At 42.9% G+C, this 22,229-nt stretch overlaps 1 protein-coding gene across 1 annotated transcript in view; it reads right to left on the bottom strand.

Moving 5' to 3' along the window:
* The window catches only part of LOC125634140 (uncharacterized), a 47,728-nt gene extending 28,075 nt beyond the window's left edge, over window positions 1–19,653 (bottom strand). Inside the window, exons 1-5 of the mRNA XM_048844446.2 lie at window positions 19,356–19,653; window positions 8,429–8,548; window positions 7,223–7,342; window positions 6,214–6,333; window positions 546–665 (exon numbers count right to left, since the gene is read on the bottom strand). Coding sequence (XP_048700403.2) covers window positions 546–665; window positions 6,214–6,333; window positions 7,223–7,342; window positions 8,429–8,548; window positions 19,356–19,581 — 706 coding nt within the window. The 5' untranslated portion in view covers window positions 19,582–19,653. The remainder of the gene's footprint in view (window positions 1–545; window positions 666–6,213; window positions 6,334–7,222; window positions 7,343–8,428; window positions 8,549–19,355) is intronic.
* Between the last annotated feature and the right edge of the window lie 2,576 nt (window positions 19,654–22,229).

Here is a 22,229-nt window from a genome sequence, read left to right as displayed (position 1 = left end):
GTTTATCCTAATGTATACACCTGCAACACCAGGTTTGGGATACACAATAAAACCTAAACCATGATTCACCATTATCAAGTAATCTTCCATTTTAAGAGATTACCTCGAAGCACCCCGAAGTGTCCTGAGTACAGTTCTCCTTTACTAGAATGGTCACTACTTTTAAACAACTGATTTTTGTCAGTTTCCTGAGTGGTGACTTAATAGATTGCACTCAGATTCAACTGTGTTGATAATCAAGGCCTTGCTAATTACAACCTATTAACAGGTGGGTCTGTATTAGCTGCCAGAGGCCAAGCTTTTTGAATTTAGAGACTCAGCCAAGGTCATCATCATGAATACAATTTATCAAGAAAATGACACGTGATCAGGATTCCAAAGTTATCCCATCTTATCCCTCATAAAATTAGGTCGTTTCTAGGTTGTTTTGTTTTTTTAACACTGAAAACACGTCCATTTATTGTCGTGTCCCCACACTCAGTTTCCATTAGCTACAGGGCAGTTGTTTTTGCCAATTTGTAGATAGATCATTAACCTGAAAGTACCTGATCGTGTGAGGTTGTGAATAGCTCCAACTGCATTTTGTTGGACTCTAGGATCATAGGAGTTGGCAAGTGCCAGCAAGGGTATAACTCCCGCTGAGCCGATGGCCTCTCGGTTGGACTCTGGGGAAAACATACCATGAGAGAGAAATAAGAAGACTGTCTTTTCAGTCTGTCTTCACATTAATCTAATAAACCCTGAAAAGGAAGTCTAAAACTAGCTTTATTTGGGATTTTTATCTGAATTTTTACTATTTGTCTAAGTCCTTTAGTATCCTCTGACTGAATCCCATGAGCTCAAAAAGAGAGATGCTAACTGCAGAAATTTTAAATGTCTCAAATTTACCTTATAATCCTGATGTGCTCTAACAAGGTATTCATGATCTTGTAAGTATTATATTAGCAAACAAACCTTTATTCTGTTTGTAGGTAGGATTTCATTAATTTATCAGGATAAACACAGTGAACCAAATTCTGTCTTTGGATTATCTGTGCCACCCCAGTGCTTAAGGTTAAGATTTTGTCACAGATAGGTTGTGGGCAATAAACAAAAATCCACTGAAATCTGCAACCTGTCTGTGACTTTTACTAAAAATAATGGGGGAAGGGCTGACAGGGGATGCCTGAAGTGCAAGGGAGGGGCAATGAGAGCCTGAGCCTTGCTGGGGGGCAGGAGACGGGGGCGGGAAGGGGTCCAGCACCTGCCACCCTAGGGGACTCGGAGCTCCAGGGTACTTCACCTGCGGGGACTTGGACTTACAAGTCTCCCCACTGCCTGCAGCAGCAGACGGCTGTGGGGTCCCTGCTGCTCACTCTCTTGGAGCTCCAGGGCTGGCAGCTTGGAGCTGTGGGGGCCCCCTGCTGCCTGTGGCAACTGACAGTTGACAGCTCCAGCCCCACCACCACGGGGCTAAGGCAGAAAATGTCACAGAAGTCTGTGGAAGTCACAGAATCCATTACTTCAGTGACCTCTGTGACATAATCTAATCCTTACCAATGATGTATAAGGGCGTGAGAACAGAATTTAGCCCCATCAGTGGAATTAAGTAAGGTAACCCTGTTTCACTGTACTTATATTTAGCAGTCTGTAAAATAAGTTCTTGACCTACCAGGAGTACGGCGAGGCTTTAAAAAAGGATTGTACAATACTTTTAGGTCCTTGGATGAAAAACACTATAAACGTTTGAGAGAGACAAAGTAGGTGACGTAATATCTTTTATTGAACTAACTTCTGCTGGTGAAAGACACAAGCTTTTGAGCTTCACAGAGCTCTTCTTCAGGTCCGTGGAGCTCAAAGTCTTGTCTTTTTCACCAACAGAAGTTGGTCCAGTAAAATATATTACCTCACACAGTTTGTCTCTCTCATATCCTGGGACCAACATGGCTACAACACTCTAAAAGTGAAAGGCATTTATTACTAGTTTATAAAAATTCTACTTTGATGGCTATGTCTTATGGTATATTTAATCAATTCATATTCATACACTAAATATTTTGGGCCTTGTACGATGTTTCCTCAACCCAGTCTTGAGAGAATAATAACTTTCCTTTGCTGTAATGCCTATAAAAATCTTGATAAGTTAGGCCACTGTTGTGCTGAGACTATTGCCTATCATACTGACCAATGTTGTTCCATTGTTACTTGTACTCCCCCCATCAGTCTACATTCATCTGCTGTCTCTTATCTTATACTTAGATTGCATTCTCATTGGGAGAGGGACAATCTTTTTATTCTGTTTGAACAGCTCCAATCACACTGGTCCTTGTCCATGACTAGGGCTCCTAGGCACTACCACAATACAAATGATATGTAATAATAATAACCCAAGGTGTAACTTAATTAGAAAATTTGGCTGTCTGGAACTAGATAGCCCAAAGTGAATCCTCATGGAGGAAGGGGCAAGAAAGTTAGGTGAGAAGCTGTTCTTTGTATTGCTTTGGACACGGCCTGCAGAAGGCTAGATATTAGTTTGTTACGAGGTCAACTCTTTATGTCCCATTTCACCCAAAGGCTTAAGAGGCCAAAAATACTTTTACAGTATGATGTGCATATATGCTTTTTCTGCACTTCAATCAGTAGAAGCAAAATTTCTTTTCTGTAGCTTTACCTGATGACAAATAGTGTGGCATGATATATGCTCTAATTAGTTCAGCAAAAGAAAGATTTAAACAGATTAGGAATTTTGAAACTACCTCCTCCTCCATTCTTTCACACACTACAGTGTGAGCTGTGTCTATCAATGTGGGAAGGAAATTCATGTCTGGACAAGGTAATTTTATAAAATCTTTTTCTCTTTTCTTCCCTCCTTGGGAAATTTTTCAAATCAAACCTCCTTGCTGGGAGGTTTCCTAAGAAACCAATGGCATTAATACTGTATCAGATTCACAATGCACAGTTACAACTTTGTCTCTTTAAAGCTTTGTTAAAGCTTTGTCCTTTTAAAACTCTTTGTTTCTTGATTTGAAAGGGCCTCAAATCCATGATGGCTCAGTGGCTGAGTGTTCAATGTTCTTGGCCAGTGCTTGGACCCTCGATCACTCAGGCTGTTTTAGTTATCATTTAGACAGAAGAGGAGTAGCATGAGGAAATTAATCTAGAAGTCTCCCACCTGGCTGAGAATGGTTGGTGTGTTATCTCTCGTAATGGGAAGCTAGAAAGACCATAGCAAATACCTATGATATAATTACCCCATAACCAAGAAAGCCGTGTTTTTTTTCCCTAGGGTCATTCACTAAGTTCCTCCACTGAACTGATGCTGTGCAGTCTTGGGTGAATATTATAACTGTAAGCTTGCTGGATGCATTTTTATATAACTCATTTTCCTCACTCTTCTCCTCTCCCCACTCCAGTGCTGGTATCACTCATGCATTGTAGCTGATCTCTAGCTAAGTGGCTAATCTTATCATAGGGATGGACAGAGATATGCATCCCACTGAGAGAGAATTAATTTTTTATTCTAATCTCCATAAGAGCTGCAGCTGAATAGACTGTTTTTATTCTGGACCACCTGCTTACCAGAGTAATGTCAGTCCCTTTATTGCTACCATTGCTCAGGCCCCACTTACTGTGCTTTTAAAAAGGGACTAAGTATCCGGATGTTTCTTCAAGTCAGTGTTGAAGACTTAATAGCTTCCTCCAGTTAGCTTCCTGGATTTAAAGAACTCTTCTTGCAACCTACATCTCTTAGTTCCAGTTTGTCAATATAAACCATTTCTGTGCACTTGAAAATTCTCTTGGCACTACAATTCCTAGAGATGTGTGCACACAATTATTGACAACAAAGAAAGAGAGACACTCTGTAAAATTGGATTTATCATCAAAACCATTTTTATACCTGGCTCTCCTTTGTAAGGAAAACATGTGAGATGTTCACCTTACTCAGTCTAACATGAATGCTCAGGTCTCCCTCAATTGTTGCTGTGAACATTCAGTTCACATTCTCTCTGCTCTGCATTACCTGTGCCTATTGTTTATGCTAGAGTTACTGTTGGCTGTTTTACCTTCACTTAGTACAGTGCATCTCGTTCTATCCCTTTTGCTTGCTTTGGCAATATTCCTGTGTTTTCATACACCCCTTTTGGTTCTTGAACTGTGATTCCTTTGAACCTATAGTCAGACCCTATTACTACTTCCAGGCTTCCTTCTAACTAAGATTTCTGTGTTAATAACGCTCATTGACTTCATAGGCTTACACCAGAGACGAATTTGGACCAATAACTTGAGACCCCAGAGGCGGGGGGAAGGGATGCGGGCGGGTTGGGATGGGGAGGGATGCAGTGAGGGGATGGGAGTACAGCCTGATTCCCAACACTCGGAGACGGGGATACACATACCTCGAACTCCTGGGTGCCGGTGATGGGGCAACTGACAGACTGTGGTTTGCTGCAGGGCACGTGCCACAGCTCGAGCCCAGACCCACGAGGAGCGCGAGGAGAAGAGGGCCAGGCAACAGCGGAAGATGTGCACGCCACATGACCCCTCAACATCCACCTGCTGAGTGCTCGTAAGTCATGCTCATGCTAGTTTCTCCCCTGCCCTGACCCAGCCAATGAGAGCTGCACCTGTGGGCGGGGGGTGGGGCAGCACGTGGATCCCCCTGGCTGCCCCTAAGGCTAGGAGCCATACATGCCAGCTGTTTCCCAACCAGGGAGCTGCACGGCAGCTAGCAGGGAGCCTGCCAGCCCCACTGTGTGGTGTGGCACCACCCCCAAGTGGACAGTCAACAGCCTGGTCAGCGGTGCTGACTGGAGCCCCAGGATCCCTTTTTGATTGGGCATTCTGGTCCAAAACCGGACACGTGGTCACCCTAGGCCCCGGCCCTAGAGCTGCTGTGGCCAGGGAGAGACTCTCCCCTGGCCCCGGGCTGCTGTGGCAAGAGAGGGCTGGGGGCAGTTCTCTCTCCCTGCCGCAGCCCCATGGCAGCCTGCACCCCAAATCCCTCATCCCCAGCCCCACTCCAGAACCGCACCCCCAGCCAGAGCCCTCAACCCCCACACCCAAATCCTCTGTCCCAGCCTAGAGCTCCCTCCTGCCCCCCCAAACCTCTCATCCCCGGCCCCTCCTCAGAGCCCGCACCCCCAGCCAGAGCCCTCAACCCCTGCACCAAAATCCTCTGCCCCAGCCCTGAGCCCCCTCCCATGCTCCGAACCCCTTGGCCCCACCCCCACCACACATGACCTCCATATTGGTGCACATAACAAAATTCATTCCACACATGGACATAAAAAATTAGTCACTTTGTTGCCAACCCCTTTTGCAATCTAGTTCTCCATCTTTGCCATTTTTTTTTTTACCCCTGGTTAGTAATCTTGTGCCATATTATGCTGTCACTGAAATCAATGGAGAATTCTAGCTCAAAGGTGAAGTAATGTCCAGGATTGATTACTCCAAGCCACTGACTGTTAAGATGGCTGGGGGCGGGAAACAACGACAACAACAACCTGGAGCATCTGCAGAGGACTTCAAATTTGGCTTCAGAGGGTGTTATGTATACGCTTTCATTCAGAAATCCTATGCTGACCTTGAAAAGAACTGACCTTTTGCTCTCTTTCTTCTTAATGGATTTCATTTCTGCTTATGTTCCTGGCCACTCTTTAAAGCTGGCAATTGTTGGATATCTCAGCTTCCTTAGGTATCATCTGCTGTCATATTTATAGACAGCTTCACTTTCCTTCGTTGCTTGGGAGCTTATTGCCAGATGAGGGAGGGTGCACTACAGTTCTTAAACTCAGAATCCTTAGATTTAGAATTTAGTAATTTTTTAAAATTTTAAATGATTCTCTTAAAGATTGAATGTGCTTCCATGCTAATTTTATTTTAGGATTGTAGAGCACAGTAAGAGTCTTATATGAAGAGCTTTATTCAAAGGGAAATGACTGTATGAGTTTTTCTCAGATAGACCCTTTAAGATCTTGAACTAGTTAGAACTAGGTTGTATTCTAGGTACTGAGTTCTTATACCACCCACATCACCATAGTCTCTGAGCAACTTCCAGAAGTGCACTAACTTTGGATGTCAAATGGATTAACTTTATCATGGGTGAATAGTGAAACTTCCAGATGCATCATGTGACTACTCTACTTACAAGTGGTTATTTCACATGCAGGTGTTGTGACATATGAATTGAATTTGTTCATTACAGCAAATAAAGGAAAAAGACATTGTACTGACCTGAGACAGCCAAAGTCATTATGCAGGCACAGGAGTTGCACTGGACAGCAGAGTCCCCTGACTCGAGCAGCTCCAGAATTGGCTCAAGTAAACCCATTTGGACAACTAGTTCTTTGTTTACTATTCAGAGACAAATAAAATGGTGACTAGCTAACACATCCTTTATAGGTGCAAAAATTATATCTTCTCTTGGATTCCTTTGGAGTCTGTATATTATTTTATGCAAAATGAATTTAGCATTGAAATAGATTGGAATTTATTGCACCAAAATGCACATGGATATAATGTTTTATTTGAGAGTTCAGGTGATCAGTTTTTTTAGATTTCTTTACTACTGTATAACTGTATATAAACCTGGCTCTGTATTATCCTGTAAAGTGACTTCAGATATATGAAAAATTGTAAGAGATCCTTGTTATAGATTCTATCTGAGGCCCATAATTTTTATTATTCATACGCAAATAGTGACACTCCATAACTTACAGCAAGTCACCAGAGATAAGGGGCTAGATTCATACTAGCTTGATGCTGGCTTCTGCTGGTGCAGGGTAATGTAATGGAACGTCTACATTGGTATGGCTCCAAGGGAGGGCAGCAGTGGTAGCACTGCCTGTCTCACCATGTAGATGAAATTCCTGCCCTGCTAACCCATCGAGTGTAGTGAGCTTTACTGGTGTAGGGCAATGTCATCTATAACTCCCTGGTCCAGCCGGAGTGAAGCTAGTCCTGTTTTATAAAGAAATAAGTGAATCTTTCAAAAAATAAATCTCCTTTTTCACCCAAAGCAGAAAATAAGATCCAGCTAGCTGTAACAGAAAAAATAAGCATTATTTAAAAGTCAGACTTTGATTCTAAGACTGTATTTGTTGCTGAAAAGACAGCTGCAGTGTTCTCACTCAGGCATGATGAAAGCCGAGTGTGAGTACTGGTACTCTAAACATAAATTGGGTCTTGGTGAACAGAGAAATCTGTTTCCACCAAGAGCAGAGATCTCTTGATATTTACTCACTGTTTCCTTCCAGCAAAAAATTTACGAGGGACAAGGAAGACATCTGCTGAACCTCCATGTCACTGGACTGCAGTAAAGCATAATAGGGTTCCAAATGCTCAGCAGGCAGCTGGGTGTTTACTGTAGAAATGAGGAAATAATGAACAAGTCTCTCCACTTTGTCATTTCTTCATGTACCTTCAGGCTGAGGTGCTACCATAGTCAAATATTGTGCATTTATATTCCAGTGTCATTAAGGAGATCAGGCCAAGCTGCTCACTAGCACTTTTAATAATCAGATATTTTAGAAATATTATTGGCCAAACATGGGGAAGGAGGGGAGAAACAGAAATTACTGTTAATGTCTAGCTACCAAACGAGTGTCTCTGCCCCATATCAGATCCTAGTTTGGATGACTATGTGTGCTTTTCAGCCGTAAGAAACATATACTGTAAAGACATCAGGCCAAACTCTCTACTTACGTAACTTTATTGGATCAAGGGAGTTGCACATGTGTAGCCAAGGGGAGAATTTGACCCATTTTCTGATGTACAAACTGTTGAATACTCATCTTATAGAAAAAGTATTTACTCACTCTTCCTCTCCACTGTCCCTACTTTGTCTGTTACTTCTCAACTCAAAATCCTGAATCCTTTCACATAAAGTCTGATGTGAGAAACCTCAATATCCAACTTCGAGCTGGACGGTCTCTGCTGGACAGTTGTGTACTGATTCCTGCTCATGGACCATCTCAAAAACTTCCATCAAAGAGCTATTGCAAATGCCTTGTTCCTGAATCTTCACTACCATCTGGCCTCTAGGTTGTCATCTCCTGGGGTTCCACAGTATAGCCCTAATAGGACACTTCCTCTGCTTGCTCCCACGATAGCCTATGCTGTGTAACTTATGGGGAGTTCAGAGTACATCCAATTCAAATGTAATGCGCATATCCTATATAGGCTGTGTTGAAATTCTACAGAATTGTCATAGTTATAAAGGTGACTTTATGTCTCTGGTAGGCACCAGTATCATCTGCCTATAATAAAACCAGATGTCACTTGTTCTACAAGTGACTCTGCACATATGAAACTATGACAGCACTTCCTTTGCAACAAGAGATTGAAAAAAGATCTTAAATTCATAAAAGAGCTTAACAGTTTCGGAAAAAACTTGTTATTTAGTTATATTTATAAAAATCTTCAAATGCACCGGAAGGAGCTTACTTACAGTGCTGACTCATATGCAAGTAATATAGAGCAGCAGACTGCTGTAAATCAGGGTTTTCTGAAAATGCTAAGGTCCTCAGAGCTTCCAGGGAGTCCTTTCCAAATGGAGACATTTCAAAACCTGCGGAACGTACAATGACAGCACAGATTTAGTTAATCCTGAAAAGGTTTTGTGTATGAGGAGTTCAGAATTCCCAGGGATTAAAAGCAGCCGGCAACCCAAAACACAAACATATGGACTAGCATATTGGAATGGTCTACAGCAAGTCTACTCTGATATCACATCTCCAACAGTGGCCAGTATCAAATGCTTCAGAAGAAGGTTTGATAAACCGCGTAGTGGATGACCTGGAATAATCTGCCCTAGAAGCTTCTTCCAAACCACTGGCAGTTAGTGGTTGGAAGCAAGACCATTTATATCCCTTATACATCTTTTATCATCTAATGTAAATGTGGATGTTCTTGTTATAAACGCTTTTTTGAATCTACTATGCCCCTGGTTAAATGATATCTTGTGATCATAGGTTCTGGAGCTTATGTATATGTTGTATGAAAGTATTTCCTTTTCTTGGTTTTAAATGTATTTTCATTGTGTCCTGTTAGTATTATGAAAAAGGGGCTATTGAAATGAAGAAATGAGCTGTAATAGGACTTGCCTCACGCTCAACTTCCACCAGCCATCAAATAGGATGGTTGCCCTTAAATATAAAATTAGTGTTCTACAATTACCACCTCAAATACTGCAATATCATAATTAATGCAAACTGTAATGGTTTTGCACCATTCTTGCAAAATACTATAGTCCATTTTTATAAGGCTGGAGTGGAGTGGAATGGAGAGTAAAAAAATGCCCAGCAATAAAAACTGCTGAAAAGAAAATACATTTCTAAAAAGTTCATTCTTAGTTCGTGGAAACCACTGCCTCAGGATATAGTTTTAGCCAAGAGGTTAGCACAGTGCAATAAAGGATTAAGTATTTATATGGATTACAGAACCATCCATTTTAGGCAGGCTAGAAGGGATATAAACTCTAATGCTTCAGTACATAAACCAACCACTTATTCAAGTCATTAGAAGCTGTTGACACTTCAAGTGTACAAAACTCCTACCTTCCGGATTAAGTAACTGGGCCTCAGACAAGCATTGATTATTATTAATTTTGGTTATTAATGAGCAACCATTATACAAGGAAAAATTAGCCAATATTTGTAGATTAAAAAAAACTTTTAAAGATTAAATTCTGCTGCTGGAAAGTTGAGTGGCTGAATCTCCCCGTTGTCTATGTATCGCTGGATAGGAGAATGCCCTTAATACACATCTTGCTATGCTGCACGGGCTAATGAATGAGTTTCATAACTTCATTATCAAATGTGAAGTCTGTACTCGGGTCCAAATTCTGCTTTCAAATACGGACTCACGGATCTCAGTGGGATTTGTAATAGGACATGTGAGACAGAATTTGGCCCTCAGTTTTTATTCAGTCCATGAAGTCAAAACTCCCATTTCTTTGGGAGTTTTGCCCGATTAGAATCTGAAGACTGAATCACCCCCTCTTGAGGTAGAACCTACAAGAGAGAGCCAAGGAAGGAGGAAAACTGCAAGGTTTCCCTGTGGAATTTCCTCACGTCATTCTGTGAGGACAGCAAGATTTAGCCACAGCATAAACCACAGTTCTACTCGAACAGGTTGGCTCTTGGGAATTCATCAAAGCTGCAGAGGTATTGTGCCTCCACAGCAGCTCTAGGCCCCCTGCAGCTCTGCCCTGGCTGCCTAGCATCAAAGAAGCTGCACTGCTAAGGACTCCTCAGCAGGTGCCTGCCCCTAGGTCTCCACTTCAAGGATCCCATCACAGAGGAAGAGGCTTCTCAAGAAAGGTAATATAACTGCTTCTGAGAATATTGAATTTTCTCCTCTGTTTCTACTGGGTGCTGAGAAACTCCAGCCTATCCACTTCTCCCTACCACCTCCCAACCCTCATTCTCTGCACCTAACACACCAATGGATCCTAGGACCTGAAGACAGTCCTCTGTGACATCTAGGGGAGGTGGAAAGAATACTGCTGCAGAAATAGGTGTCCCTTCTTCTGCATGTGAAGGAGGAAATCCATGCCCAGAGGGGCCCCTCTACCCAAAGATACTATCATGCTGTGAATAAAGACTTAGAATTTGACCCATAGTTAATGTTCAACCATTAGTGAACTGCATCATCAGGATGGGCCCACCTGAAGGTATGCAGAATGTGATACTAATTAAGACTAGCATTATCTGAAGCAAATTCATGCATGTTCCAGATAAGTAGTATTGCAACAAATAATCTGAAAGATTTTTCCGTGGTTGATCATCCCAGACAAGGTTATCCCTGTCACACAAAAAACAACACCTCTACTGGCCCCTCTGTCAAGGTGTATTTATGTTGCAAAAGAAAAGAGTAGAGATAGTAGCATTTTGTGCCTTGCTAGGTGCACATTAATGGAAATAGAAGGCTCATATTTTATAAATGCAATACCAGCATATTTTGTATAGCCACTTTGGGACGAAGACTATAATAAAAGCACTGTACAGAATTAAGCAACAGCACAGAGAAGGGTTGGGGAAAAGGGAGAAAGACATGTTTTTATCTTGGATTTTTAAAGAATGAGAAGTAACCAAGTGGACAGATACAGGAAGGTTTTCCTTGATTGCAGGAATTGAAAAGTAAAATGTTCTCACATCATTGGTGGTGTAACTATATAGAGAGACAGAGAGGAGGCCTCTGCTAGAGGAACAGGGATCTGGGAGCAGAGACGAGAGCTAATCTATGAAATACAGAAAAGCCATAAGGAATTTTATACATTTTGGTAATTTTGAACTGATGAATAGGAATCCAATGAAGCTGTATAAGAATGATGTGGTCACACATTTTTGTACACATGAGAAGTCACACAACTGAATTCTACATATGCTGGCCTATGGAGGGATGAGCCTTCACCTGGACAGGCATAAAGAAGGGAGTTGCAATAATTATGGTAGAAAGAAAATGCTGCCAATAAAGCTGTATATTATTAATATGGGTGATAGTTAAGGTTAAAGAAAGAAATATGATGACCAATGGGAAGAAGACAGAAAGAGCACCTAACCAAAAATTTAATCCCGTGGGATTCTACAGAGGCAGGGAGTTGACCCAGGGAAGAGCCATCAGTTTTGAAGAACTGGAATTAAGACAGGAGGAACTAGAGATGTCTGTGCTGTTTTGTAAATGGAATGGACCACAGAGTTCAGCTCAAACAAAAAAGAAAAGTCTTCCTAAGCAGGTCATTAACTACATGAAGAAAGTGGTTTCCATGTTATGACAAGAGTGAAAGTATAAAAGCCACCAATTGCAGCTAACATGAAACAGCATCAGCTATCCTCTCTCCACATCCAATTTCATAGCACAAAAGTAGTGAAATGAAACCTTTCCTATCAATTCACAGGCTAGCATCTACAAACAGTGGCTACAGGATAGAGAGCTGAAATAGGACTTGAGAGACCTGGGTTCACATCCTAGCTTCACCAGTAGACTCCTGGGCACTTTAGGCAAGTCACTCTTATCCCTGTACGTCAGTTTCCCTATTTGTATAATGGAGGGAATGGTACTTTATAGAGCATGTTAAGATCTGAAGATGGAAAACCGTCTTATAGCTCTCATAATAATATATAATCTAGTTTTCTATGGACGTTCCCCTTTTCTTCTCTAAACTAAGAAAATTCAGAATAAACTATTTTTAAACATAAAGTCACTAGGAGCCACAAAATGTAAAGTTAAGAAAATGCAAAATTTGCATACCAGTATTCAAAAAAGTATGTAATAATTTAGCTGCTAAACTCCAATGCTAATTACTGGGTATAATGTGGCTAAAGTATCAGATACATTTTCAGTGGATGGGGCAGTGGAAGTAATGGGAGAAGTCGCAGAAGCATGATGCACGCTGGTTATTCTGCACTGCTGGAGAGCATTGATACTTAGGATATGTCTACACTATGAAATTAGGTCGATTTTATAGAAGTCGATCTTTAGAAATTGATTTTATACAGTCTATTGTGTATGTCCCCACTAAGCGCAGTAGGTCGGCAGAGTGCGTCCTCAATACCATGGCTAGCATCAACTCACGGAGCAGTGCACTGTGGATAGCTATCCCACAGTTCCTGCAGCCTCTGCTGCCCATTGGAATTCTGGGTTAAGCTCTCAATGCCTGATGGGGCAAAAACATTGTCATGGGTGGTTTTGAGTACATGTCGTCAGTCTCCCCTCCCTCCCTCCATGAAAGCAACTGCAGACACTCATTTCATGCCTTTTTTCCTGGGTTACCCATGCAGACGCCATAGCAAGGCAAGCATGGAGCCCACTCAGCTCACTGCTGCTGTTGTGAGCATTGTAAACACCTTGCGCATTATCCTGCAGTATGTGCAGAAGTGGGCTAAGAGACGCCAACATGAGGACGATTGTGAGGAGGATATGGACACAGACATTCCTGAAAGCATGGGCTGTGACATCATGGCGGCAGTGGGGCTGGTTGATACAGTGGAACGCTGATTCTGGGCCCAGAAAACAAGCACAGACTGGTGGGACCACATAGTGTTGCAGGTCTGGGATGATTCCCAGTGGCTGCAAAACTTTCACATGTGTAAAGCCACTTTCCTTGAACTTTGTGAGTTGCTTTCCCCCGCCCTGAAGCGCAGGAATACCAAGATGAGAGCTGCCCTGACACTTGAGAAGCAAGTGGCAATAGCCACTGTGGAAGCTTGCAACGCCAGACTGCTACCGGTCAGTCGGGAACCAGTTTGGAGTGGGCAAATCTACTGTGGGGACTGCTGTGATCCAAGTAGCCAATGCAATCACTGACATTCTGCTATCAAGGGTAGTGACTCTGGAAAATGTGCAGGTCATAGTGGATGGCTTTGCTGCAATGGAGTTCCCTAACTGTGGTGGGGTGATATACAGAATGCATATCCCTATCTTGGCACCGGACCATCTTGCCAACCAGTACATAAACCGCAAGGGGTACTTCTCAATGGTGCTGAAAGCCCTGGTGGATCACAAGGGATGTTTCACCGATATCAGCGTGGGATGGCTGGGAAAGGTGCATGACGCTCGCATCTTTAGGAACTCTGGGCTGTTCAAGCAGCTGCAAGAAGGGACTTATTTCCCAGACCAGAAAATTACCACTGGGGATGTTGAAATGCCAATAGTTATTCTTGGGGACCCAGCCTACCCCTTGCTCCCATGGCTCATGAAGCCGTATACAGGCAGCCTGGACAGTAGTAAGGAGCAGTTCAACTATAGGCTGGGCAAGTGCAGAATGGTGGTAGAATGTGCCTTTGGACGTTTAAAACCTCGCTGGCACTGTTTTCTGACTAGGTTAGACCTCAGCGCAACCAACATTCCCATTGTTACTGCTGCTTGTTGTGTGCTCCATAATATATGTGAGAGTAAGGGGGAGACATTTATGGTGGGGTGGGAGGTTGCAAATCGCCTGGCGGCCAATTTTGAGCAGCTAGACACCAGGGTGATTAGAAGAGCACAGCTAGGCACACTGCGCATCAGAGAGGCTTTGAAAACCAGTTTCATGACTGGCCAGGCTATGGTGTGACAGTTGTGTGTGTTTCTCCTTGCTGCAAACCCGCCTCCTATTTTTATTTTAATTCCCTGTGAGTCAACCACCCTCCCCCCTTCAGTCACAGCTGGCAAAGAAAATAAAGTAACTATTGTTTTGAAACCATGCATTCTTTCTTTATTAATTAAAAAAAAAGGTGAGATAACTGACAAGGTAGCCCGGATGGTATGGTGTGGGGGAGGAGGGAAGGACAAGGGCACATTGCTTATTGTAGCCACACTACAAATCAAAACTGTTTGAATGAGAGCCTTCTGTTGCTTGGGACATCCTTTGGAGTGGAGTGGCTGGTGCCCGGAGCCTCCCTGACACGTTCTTGGGCGTCTGGGTGAGGAGGATATGGAACTTGGAGAGGAGGGCAGGCGGTTATACAATGGATGCAGCAGGGGGTCTCTGCTCTTGTTGGCTTTCCTGCAGCTCTACCAGATGCCTCATCATGTCCGTTTGCTCCCCCGTTAGCCTCAGCATCACCTCCTGCCTCTGCTCATTGCGGTCACTTAATGCTTTCCTGACCTCTGCCACTGAATGCCTCCATGCGTTAAGCTGTGCCCTATCAGTGCGGGAGGACTCCATGAGCTCGGAAAACATGTCAGCATGAGTGTGGTTTTTTTGCCTTCTAATCTGCTATAACCTCAGGGACGAAGATGATAGGGGGAGCATAGAAACATTTGCCCCTGCGGGGGGATAAAAAGGGAGAGTAAAATTTAAGATGATACATTTCTGAGAACAAAAGGGAGACTTTTTCACAGTGAATCAAGCAATTCACAGCAGACAGCACATGTGCTTTAGGTACAAGGTCGCATTTTGCCTTTTATATTGAGCGCCTGCCGGTATGGTGACACATCACACATGCTGGGCAACAGAATTCAGTTTCCAGGCAGCCATGGTAAGCCAAAGGGAATGTGGGGTTGGCTTCTTACCCTTTCATAACATGTGGGAATGGTTTCAAACTGCAGCGCCCTCCTTTCCCATAGCAAGCGATGCTGGTTGGGTTTCACATTTAAAAGGAGTGGCTGCGGCTTTCAGGTGGATGTGCAGCACACACCTCACCCCGTCCCACCGCGTGACTATTCTCTGGGATGATCCATTTTAGCCAAACGCAAACAGCCCAGCATGAACAGGGTCCTTTTACTGTTCCTTTACAAAAATTCCCCTATTTCAACCAGGTGACTATGAATTATATCCTCTCCTGAGGCTAACACAGAAAGATATAGACCAAATGTTGCTTTAATACGACCAAAACCCAGGACCATTCGCTGCCATGCTTTGTAATGCAATGATTCCAGACTACTTGCTACTGGCTTGGCGTGGTAAAGTGTCCTACTATGAAGGATGAAATAAGGCAGCCCTCTGCAGAAACCTTCTGCAAAGTAGAGTACCTCCAGGAGCTTCATGGAGATGTCCCCAGAGGATTCCCGCTCCATCCCCAGACACGTTAACAGAGTTTTCCGGTAGCTGTACTGGCCGCGAATGTATCCCAAGTCTTCAGGGCAAATCAAACATTAAACACAATTGCTTTTAAACCCTGTACTGTAGTTACAAATGTGCACCCACCAGAGGTGCCTTCTCCGGCTTCAGGGTCGGGGATTGGCTCCAGGGTGATGAAAAGGTCCTGGCTGCTGGGGAGAAAGGATTCACTGCTTGCCTGCTGCACAATCTTCTCCTCCTCTATCTCATCCACAAAATCCTCCTCCGTGTTGCATGAGACTCCCCCCTTGCAGGTGTCCACGGACAGTGGTGGGGTAGTGGTAGGGTCCCCCCCTAGAATGCTATGCAGCTGATCATAGAAGTGGCATGTATGGGGCTGTGACCCAGAGCGACCATTTGCCTCCTTTGTCTTTTGGTAGGCTTGCCTGAGCTCCTTAACTTTCACGCGGCACTGCTGTGTATCCCTGTTGTAGCCTCTCTCTACCATGCGCTGTGCGATTTTGGCATGTGTATATATATTAGCATTTCTTCTTTTTGATCGGAGTTTGGCCTGCAAAGATTTTTCTCCCCATTCAGCAATCAAATCTAGTGTCTCCGTTTCGGTCCATGCTGGAGCTCGTTTGCGATTCTGGGGGGACTGCATGGTCACCTGTACTGCTGAGCTCGCCACGCTGACCAAACAGGAAATGAAATTCAAAATTTCCCAGGGCTTTTCCTGTGTACCTGGCTAGTGCATCAGAGTTCAAAGTGCTGTCCAGAGCAGTCACATTGGAGCACTCTGGGATAGCTCCCAGAGGCCAATACTGTCGAACTGTGTCTGCACCACCCCAAATTCGACCCAGCACGGTCAATTTTAGCGCGACTCCCCTCGCCGGGGCAGAGTACAGAAGTCGATTTTAAGAGCCCTTTAGGTCGACAGAACGGGGTTGGTTGTGTAGGCGCATTCATTTTAAAATCAACCTAACTCAGCTAAATTCAACCTAACCCCTTAGTGTAGACCCAGGCTTAGTATGCTGCTGTAGCTTACATTAAGGACTGCTCCAATCCTCAACTCCCTCCAAAAAAACAGTAGACACTGGTAACGTGAGCCACCTTTGCCCCTTCTCAACTCAGCTACAGTCCACAATCAAGGCTGCTACTTCTCTGGACCATCACAGATGGCCCAGTCACTACTTGTGACTCTCAGTAAGAATATAAAAAAGAAACAAGAAGCAACAACGCTCACCTGATGCAAATCAAAGTTATTTGCATGGTGGCCTTTGTAGAGAAACAAGTCATCACAGATATGTGCAGTCATATTACAGATACAGTATTTGAATATCAGTTGGACCATATTTGTGGCTGCTTTTCTGCTCAAATAGCTAATTAAGGCCAGTGTTAAGAATCATGAGCCTTTCTAGCTGCTGGCTCAAACAAAGGTGTTGCAATAATCTTTGTTTGTGGTGTTAGTCCATTGCTGAAGCAAAGATAGCATCTTTCAAACAAGGGATTAATATACGGCACCAAAAAGAACAAGGGAGCGTTGTTATAGTCACAGCAGTTAATGCAAATTTCATAATAAATCATCCTTTGTCTTTTAGCTCTTTGAGCTGAAATATTCCATGCTTGGTCTATTCCTAAAGATGATTTAGTAGGAGACTTCAGTACAAAATAACCCTGACAATAATAGCAACCTCTAACTTTAGGTGATTTATGTATTTTCTCAAAAATAATCTATCCAATCTCTCTCAATATTTTTATTCCCTTAAGAGCTGGTTGGTCTTTTGAAAGAAAGCAGTATCCCAGCTGACTTTGTTGTTCAAAAAATACAGGACTTTATGCCTCCCTAATCACTGGCTGAGACCATTTATACTCTATGAGCCTAGCTGTGCTCTCAGATATGCTAGTTTCATTCTGATATATATAAATGGGTATTTGACTCTATAAAATCTTAGTGAAATAACTAGTGGGAAATAGCATGCATGTTAAAAGCGTTCAAGTCACCTTTATCATAAGCTTATTTTCTATCACTTCCTAACGCATATAGAGGCACAATAATGCACTGTACTGATGAATTTCTCACTCTGTTTCCCATCCCCGCATACTCTGTGATGTCGCACTCTGCTGGAACACATTCCAGGCGTTGTGAGTAAGCAGGAGTATGGCTAATGGGTCCACAAAGGGTTAAGATCCCACCAGCTAAATCCCCAGTGCAGATGGGGCACAGTAGTCTATGGACACTACTGCAACCAATAGATTGCAGTAGCTGCTGCTGCAGCCTGACTGCACAGATAGCCTGCACTTTCCCTCTCATTTTGGGGTCAGGAGAGGCCTTTCCATGTAAAGACTGTATACCTAAAGTTTTAGACAAGGAACTGGGATCACCCATATTTTGGGGGTTCTAACACTATTTTCCTTTTCTGTGACAAATGGAATGTCATGATAAATCTCAAGCAGCTTGGTACTGCTAAAGAAGACTAGTAATAGACATTATTTTATTAATGATTGATAAGAAGCTGTACTTGCATCCTTCTCTTCTCTCTTTGTGTCCACATTGGCCAGGAGATTTTAAAAAGTGCAGTGAATTTTTGAAAATGTGGACAGATAGGCAATGCATCGCCCCAGGAACCATTCCCACTATATATATAGCTGCTATTGTCTATGAGTAACCCTACCTTATTTCTGTATTAGGTGCATTGACATAAAAATACAAAGAGAGGTTTGGATCCTTTAGATCCTTGCCTTCCCCTCAACATTTATCTCATAAAGATTGGATGATCCCTGCAGTCTTTCTTGCATTCAATACTGCTTGTCTTCATATTGAGCATATATGCCTATTGTCTCAACAAAACAGCCTCCTCCTTTTATCCCCGTCTATCAAGATGAGTGGAAACTATGCTTTGTGGGCCTGATCCCATTCGGTGCAGAGGGCCCTCAAGTTCCACTGAAAGTTGAGCCACTTCAACACCACACACAAAGTGTCCTCCCAGAATCAGGCTGCTTTTATGTTGTTTCGTAGGAGCACAACAAGCTCAGAAACAAATTCAGGGCAGAGGGGTAGGAATGAATATATTCTGATAAAGGATAATTCTTATAAGAATATTTTAGTGCACAAATCCAACTCCTGTACATAAAAACACAGAGACCCTCATTGAGATGACTAGCTGGTAAATGAATAAATCAGATAAAGTATGTGATGACAAAGATTATGTGGTAAGCATATGAGAAAATTAACGTGAATCTAACTGAATAAAGTGGATCTGTTAAATGAATATATTCTGTGAGTACGAAAGCAGTACAGTTTTATCTAACGCTAGCATCCTCTAAAATCCTGTCACATACATAGACTTAATTTGTAGTTGTGTGATCAAACAACTGGATCATTCTGTTTCTAGCACTGTAACTCCAATAAATGGGAAGGGGAGACAAGGCAAAGATTCAGATCCCTCCCACTAACCAGATAAACTTTAGTCTTAATTTCTAGAAGACTTTGAATTATGAAATATGTTTTTTGTGTACAAATCAGGTTATGCATTTGTAGGGTGATCAGATGTCCTGACTTTATAGGGACAGTGCTGATTTTTGGGTCTTTTTCTTAGATAGACTCGTATTACCCCCCCCCCACCCCCGTCCCGATTTTTCACATTTGCTGTCTGGTCACCCTATGCATTTGTAGCTCTGTCACAGTGGAAAGTTATTGATCATTTTGATGCAGCTCTTTATTATGCTACTTGAACCCTCAGTTTCCCAAATATAGCAGGAAAAGCACTGTAGCTTTATCCCTGTACCACAGCACTGAACTGCACAAACCCAAGTTGGAACAAACAGCAGTTTCATCAGTAGTCCATTGTCATTATATAGAAAAATATCACCCCAAATAACTGCCCCTCACCTGTTTCAATGTGCTGTAGAAATTCTTGCACCATCTCCTTTTCATGTGGCTGAAGGACAGGTTTGTATAGCTGTCTGGCTTCAGAGCTCTTTCGTTTTAGGCAGGAGCATTCACTTATCAGAATCAAATATTCCTTAATGTTCTGTATCAGACTTGAGGACATCCTCTTCACAAGGGACACAAAGTCCTGAAGCAACTTCACACAGTTTTCACACAGTTGAGCCATTTTTACTTTACTTGTTCTGATCCAACACAAAGTCACAGAGAAAAAGGGAGAGATATGGAAAGAGTAGCTTCTTCACACCTTCACCACTTTTTGCATTAAATTGTTGCTTCTGTGTTGGTGTGTGTTACAGATCTTGATTTACCCAACACTGTCATAACACTCTAGAGCCACTGCAAAACTGCTAAGTTATTTCCTACGTGCAAACAAACTGCATGGTACAACAAAACTTAACTGTCAACAGTATGCTCCTTGTGAGGTCTGTAAGATGTTAGTTTAAAGGCTGGAACAGATCCGCATACAAATCACTGTTTCTCTGCATTAGTTGAAGAAAAATAAAGCGATCACACAAAACTGTTCCATAAATAACAAATGAAATTTATTGAAACAACTATCAAAGTCTTCACAACTCAGAGACCAGTGAAAGCCTCTGGAATAATGGACAAAGAAGGCTGTGGTTATGTAAAGTGACATCACAGTTGAAGGCAAGGCACCACCTTCTCCACATCTCTTTTGCCAATAGGAAAGGTATACAAAAAAAAATAAAAATCAACAAACAGGTTTTTCCAGTTTCTACTGAAGTTTAGACAGGAACAAAGGCACCATCTGGCTAGGCAGATAGTTCATAACTGCTTCAAATAAAATGTCCATGAAGAATGAAAAAACTGAGAAAATGTGTAAATACAAATATCAGAAGTGTACTTAGAATTATATTTTATATCCTGACAAACAAAATCTGGGAAAAGATATGTGGAAAAATAGACTATATGTAAATCAAAAGTGATCAAGCCTCATCCTGAGGGGAAGTCCAATTCCCCTCGTTAAAATTAACTACTTTATTTATTTCTCTGTGCAGGAAGAGAGAACGGTTAGGCAGGAGAGTGCTTCCCCCCTCCTCTATATTCCTTTATGCAATTTCATTGCTCTAGGTGCAAGTGCCTTCTCCTCTACAGATACATTTTTATGAAAGACACCATTCAAAATAAGGTATGATATTTTAAATATTCCAGAGGCTTCCTGTAAAATCGGAGCTGATTCTAGACCTCTTTGTTAGGCAATGAATTTGTGCTGGTGTGCTGAGTGGTCACTTAAGCCAGGCTTCCTATATCAATGTATTTAATAGATCTGTCATGGATACATATACCACTTCATTTGAAGCATTTGCTTGTAAGCTTTAAAGACTCGTTTTTATACTTAGGGTAGGAGTTTAAAAAATTCCTAAGTCACCTAGGAGCACAAATCACACTGACTTTCAATAGAACTTGTGCTCCTAAATCTCTTGCTTTTGGAAATCCCTCTCTGTCTATTATGCTTAACTCTCTATCAACAGTATCTCACAGTTTTTATTTGGATATTTAGGGATATAGCTATTTGGGTGATATTTAGATCCCTAAAAATGTATACCATTCAGTCCAACTCAACAGCTACACATGGTTCCCTATATCCCCAATAGATGTGGGCCTCTCTGTACCTTTTAGTTAGCCTTTATGAGGAAGACTTTTAAAGTCAGTGTATCTCCTTGCTATTCAATCCAGTGATGTCTTCTGGCTACTTCCTGCAAGATGTTCAAGGACTGTCCAGCTGGCCCATTCTCTTCATTACTGTTTCTTAGGGTATGTCTACACTACGGAATAAGGTCGAATTTATAGAAGTCGGTTTTTTAGAAATCGGTTTTATATATTCGAGTGTGTGTGTCCCCACAGAAAATGCTCTAAGTGCATTAAGTGCATTAACTCGGCGGAGCGCTTCCACAGTACCGAGGCTAGAGTCGACTTCCGGAGCGTTGCACTGTGGGTAGCTATCCCACAGTTCCCGCAGTCTCCGCTGCCCATTGGAATTCTGGGTTGAGATCCCAATGCCTGATGGGGCTAAAACATTGTCGCGGGTGGTTCTGGGTACATATCGTCAGGCCCCCGTTCCCTCCCTCCCTCCGTGAAAGCAAGGGCAGACAATCATTTCGCACCTTTTTTCCTGAGTTACCTGTGCAGACGCCATACCACTGCAAGCATGGAGCCCGCTCAGGTAACCGTCACCCTATGTCTCCTGGGTGCTGGCAGACGCGGTACGGCATTGCTACACAGTAGCAGCAACCCCTTGCCTTGTGGCAGCAGACGGTACAGTACGACTGGTAGCCGTCATCGTCATGTCCGAGGTGCTCCTGGCCACGTCGGCTGGGAGCGCCTGGGCAGACATGGGCGCAGGGACTAAATTTGGAGTGACTTGACCAGGTCATTCTCTTTAGTCCTGCAGTCAGTCCTATTGAACCGTCTTATGGTGAGCGGGCAGGCGATATGGACTGCTAGCAGTCGTACTGTACCATCTTCTGCCGAGCAGCCATGAGATGTGGATGGCATGCAGTCCTTCTGCACCGTCTGCTGCCAGCCAAAGATGTAAAAGATAGATGGAGTGGGTCAAAACAAGAAATAGACCAGATTTGTTTTGTACTCATTTGCCTCCTCCCCTGTCTAGGGGACTCATTCCTCTAGGTCACACTACAGTCACTCACAGAGAAGGTGCAGCGAGGTAAATCTAGCCATGTATCAATCAGAGGCCAGGCTAACCTCCTTGTTCCAATAAGAACGATAACTTAGGTGCACCATTTCTCATTGGAACCCTCCGTGAAGTCCTGCCTGAAATACTCCTTGATGGAC

This window comes from Caretta caretta, chromosome 3 (genome assembly GCF_965140235.1).
Source record: "Caretta caretta isolate rCarCar2 chromosome 3, rCarCar1.hap1, whole genome shotgun sequence".
In the NCBI taxonomy this organism is placed as follows: domain Eukaryota; kingdom Metazoa; phylum Chordata; order Testudines; family Cheloniidae; genus Caretta; species Caretta caretta.
Note: the sequence above shows the minus strand (reverse complement) of the source record. Positions and strands in the feature narration are given on the sequence as shown.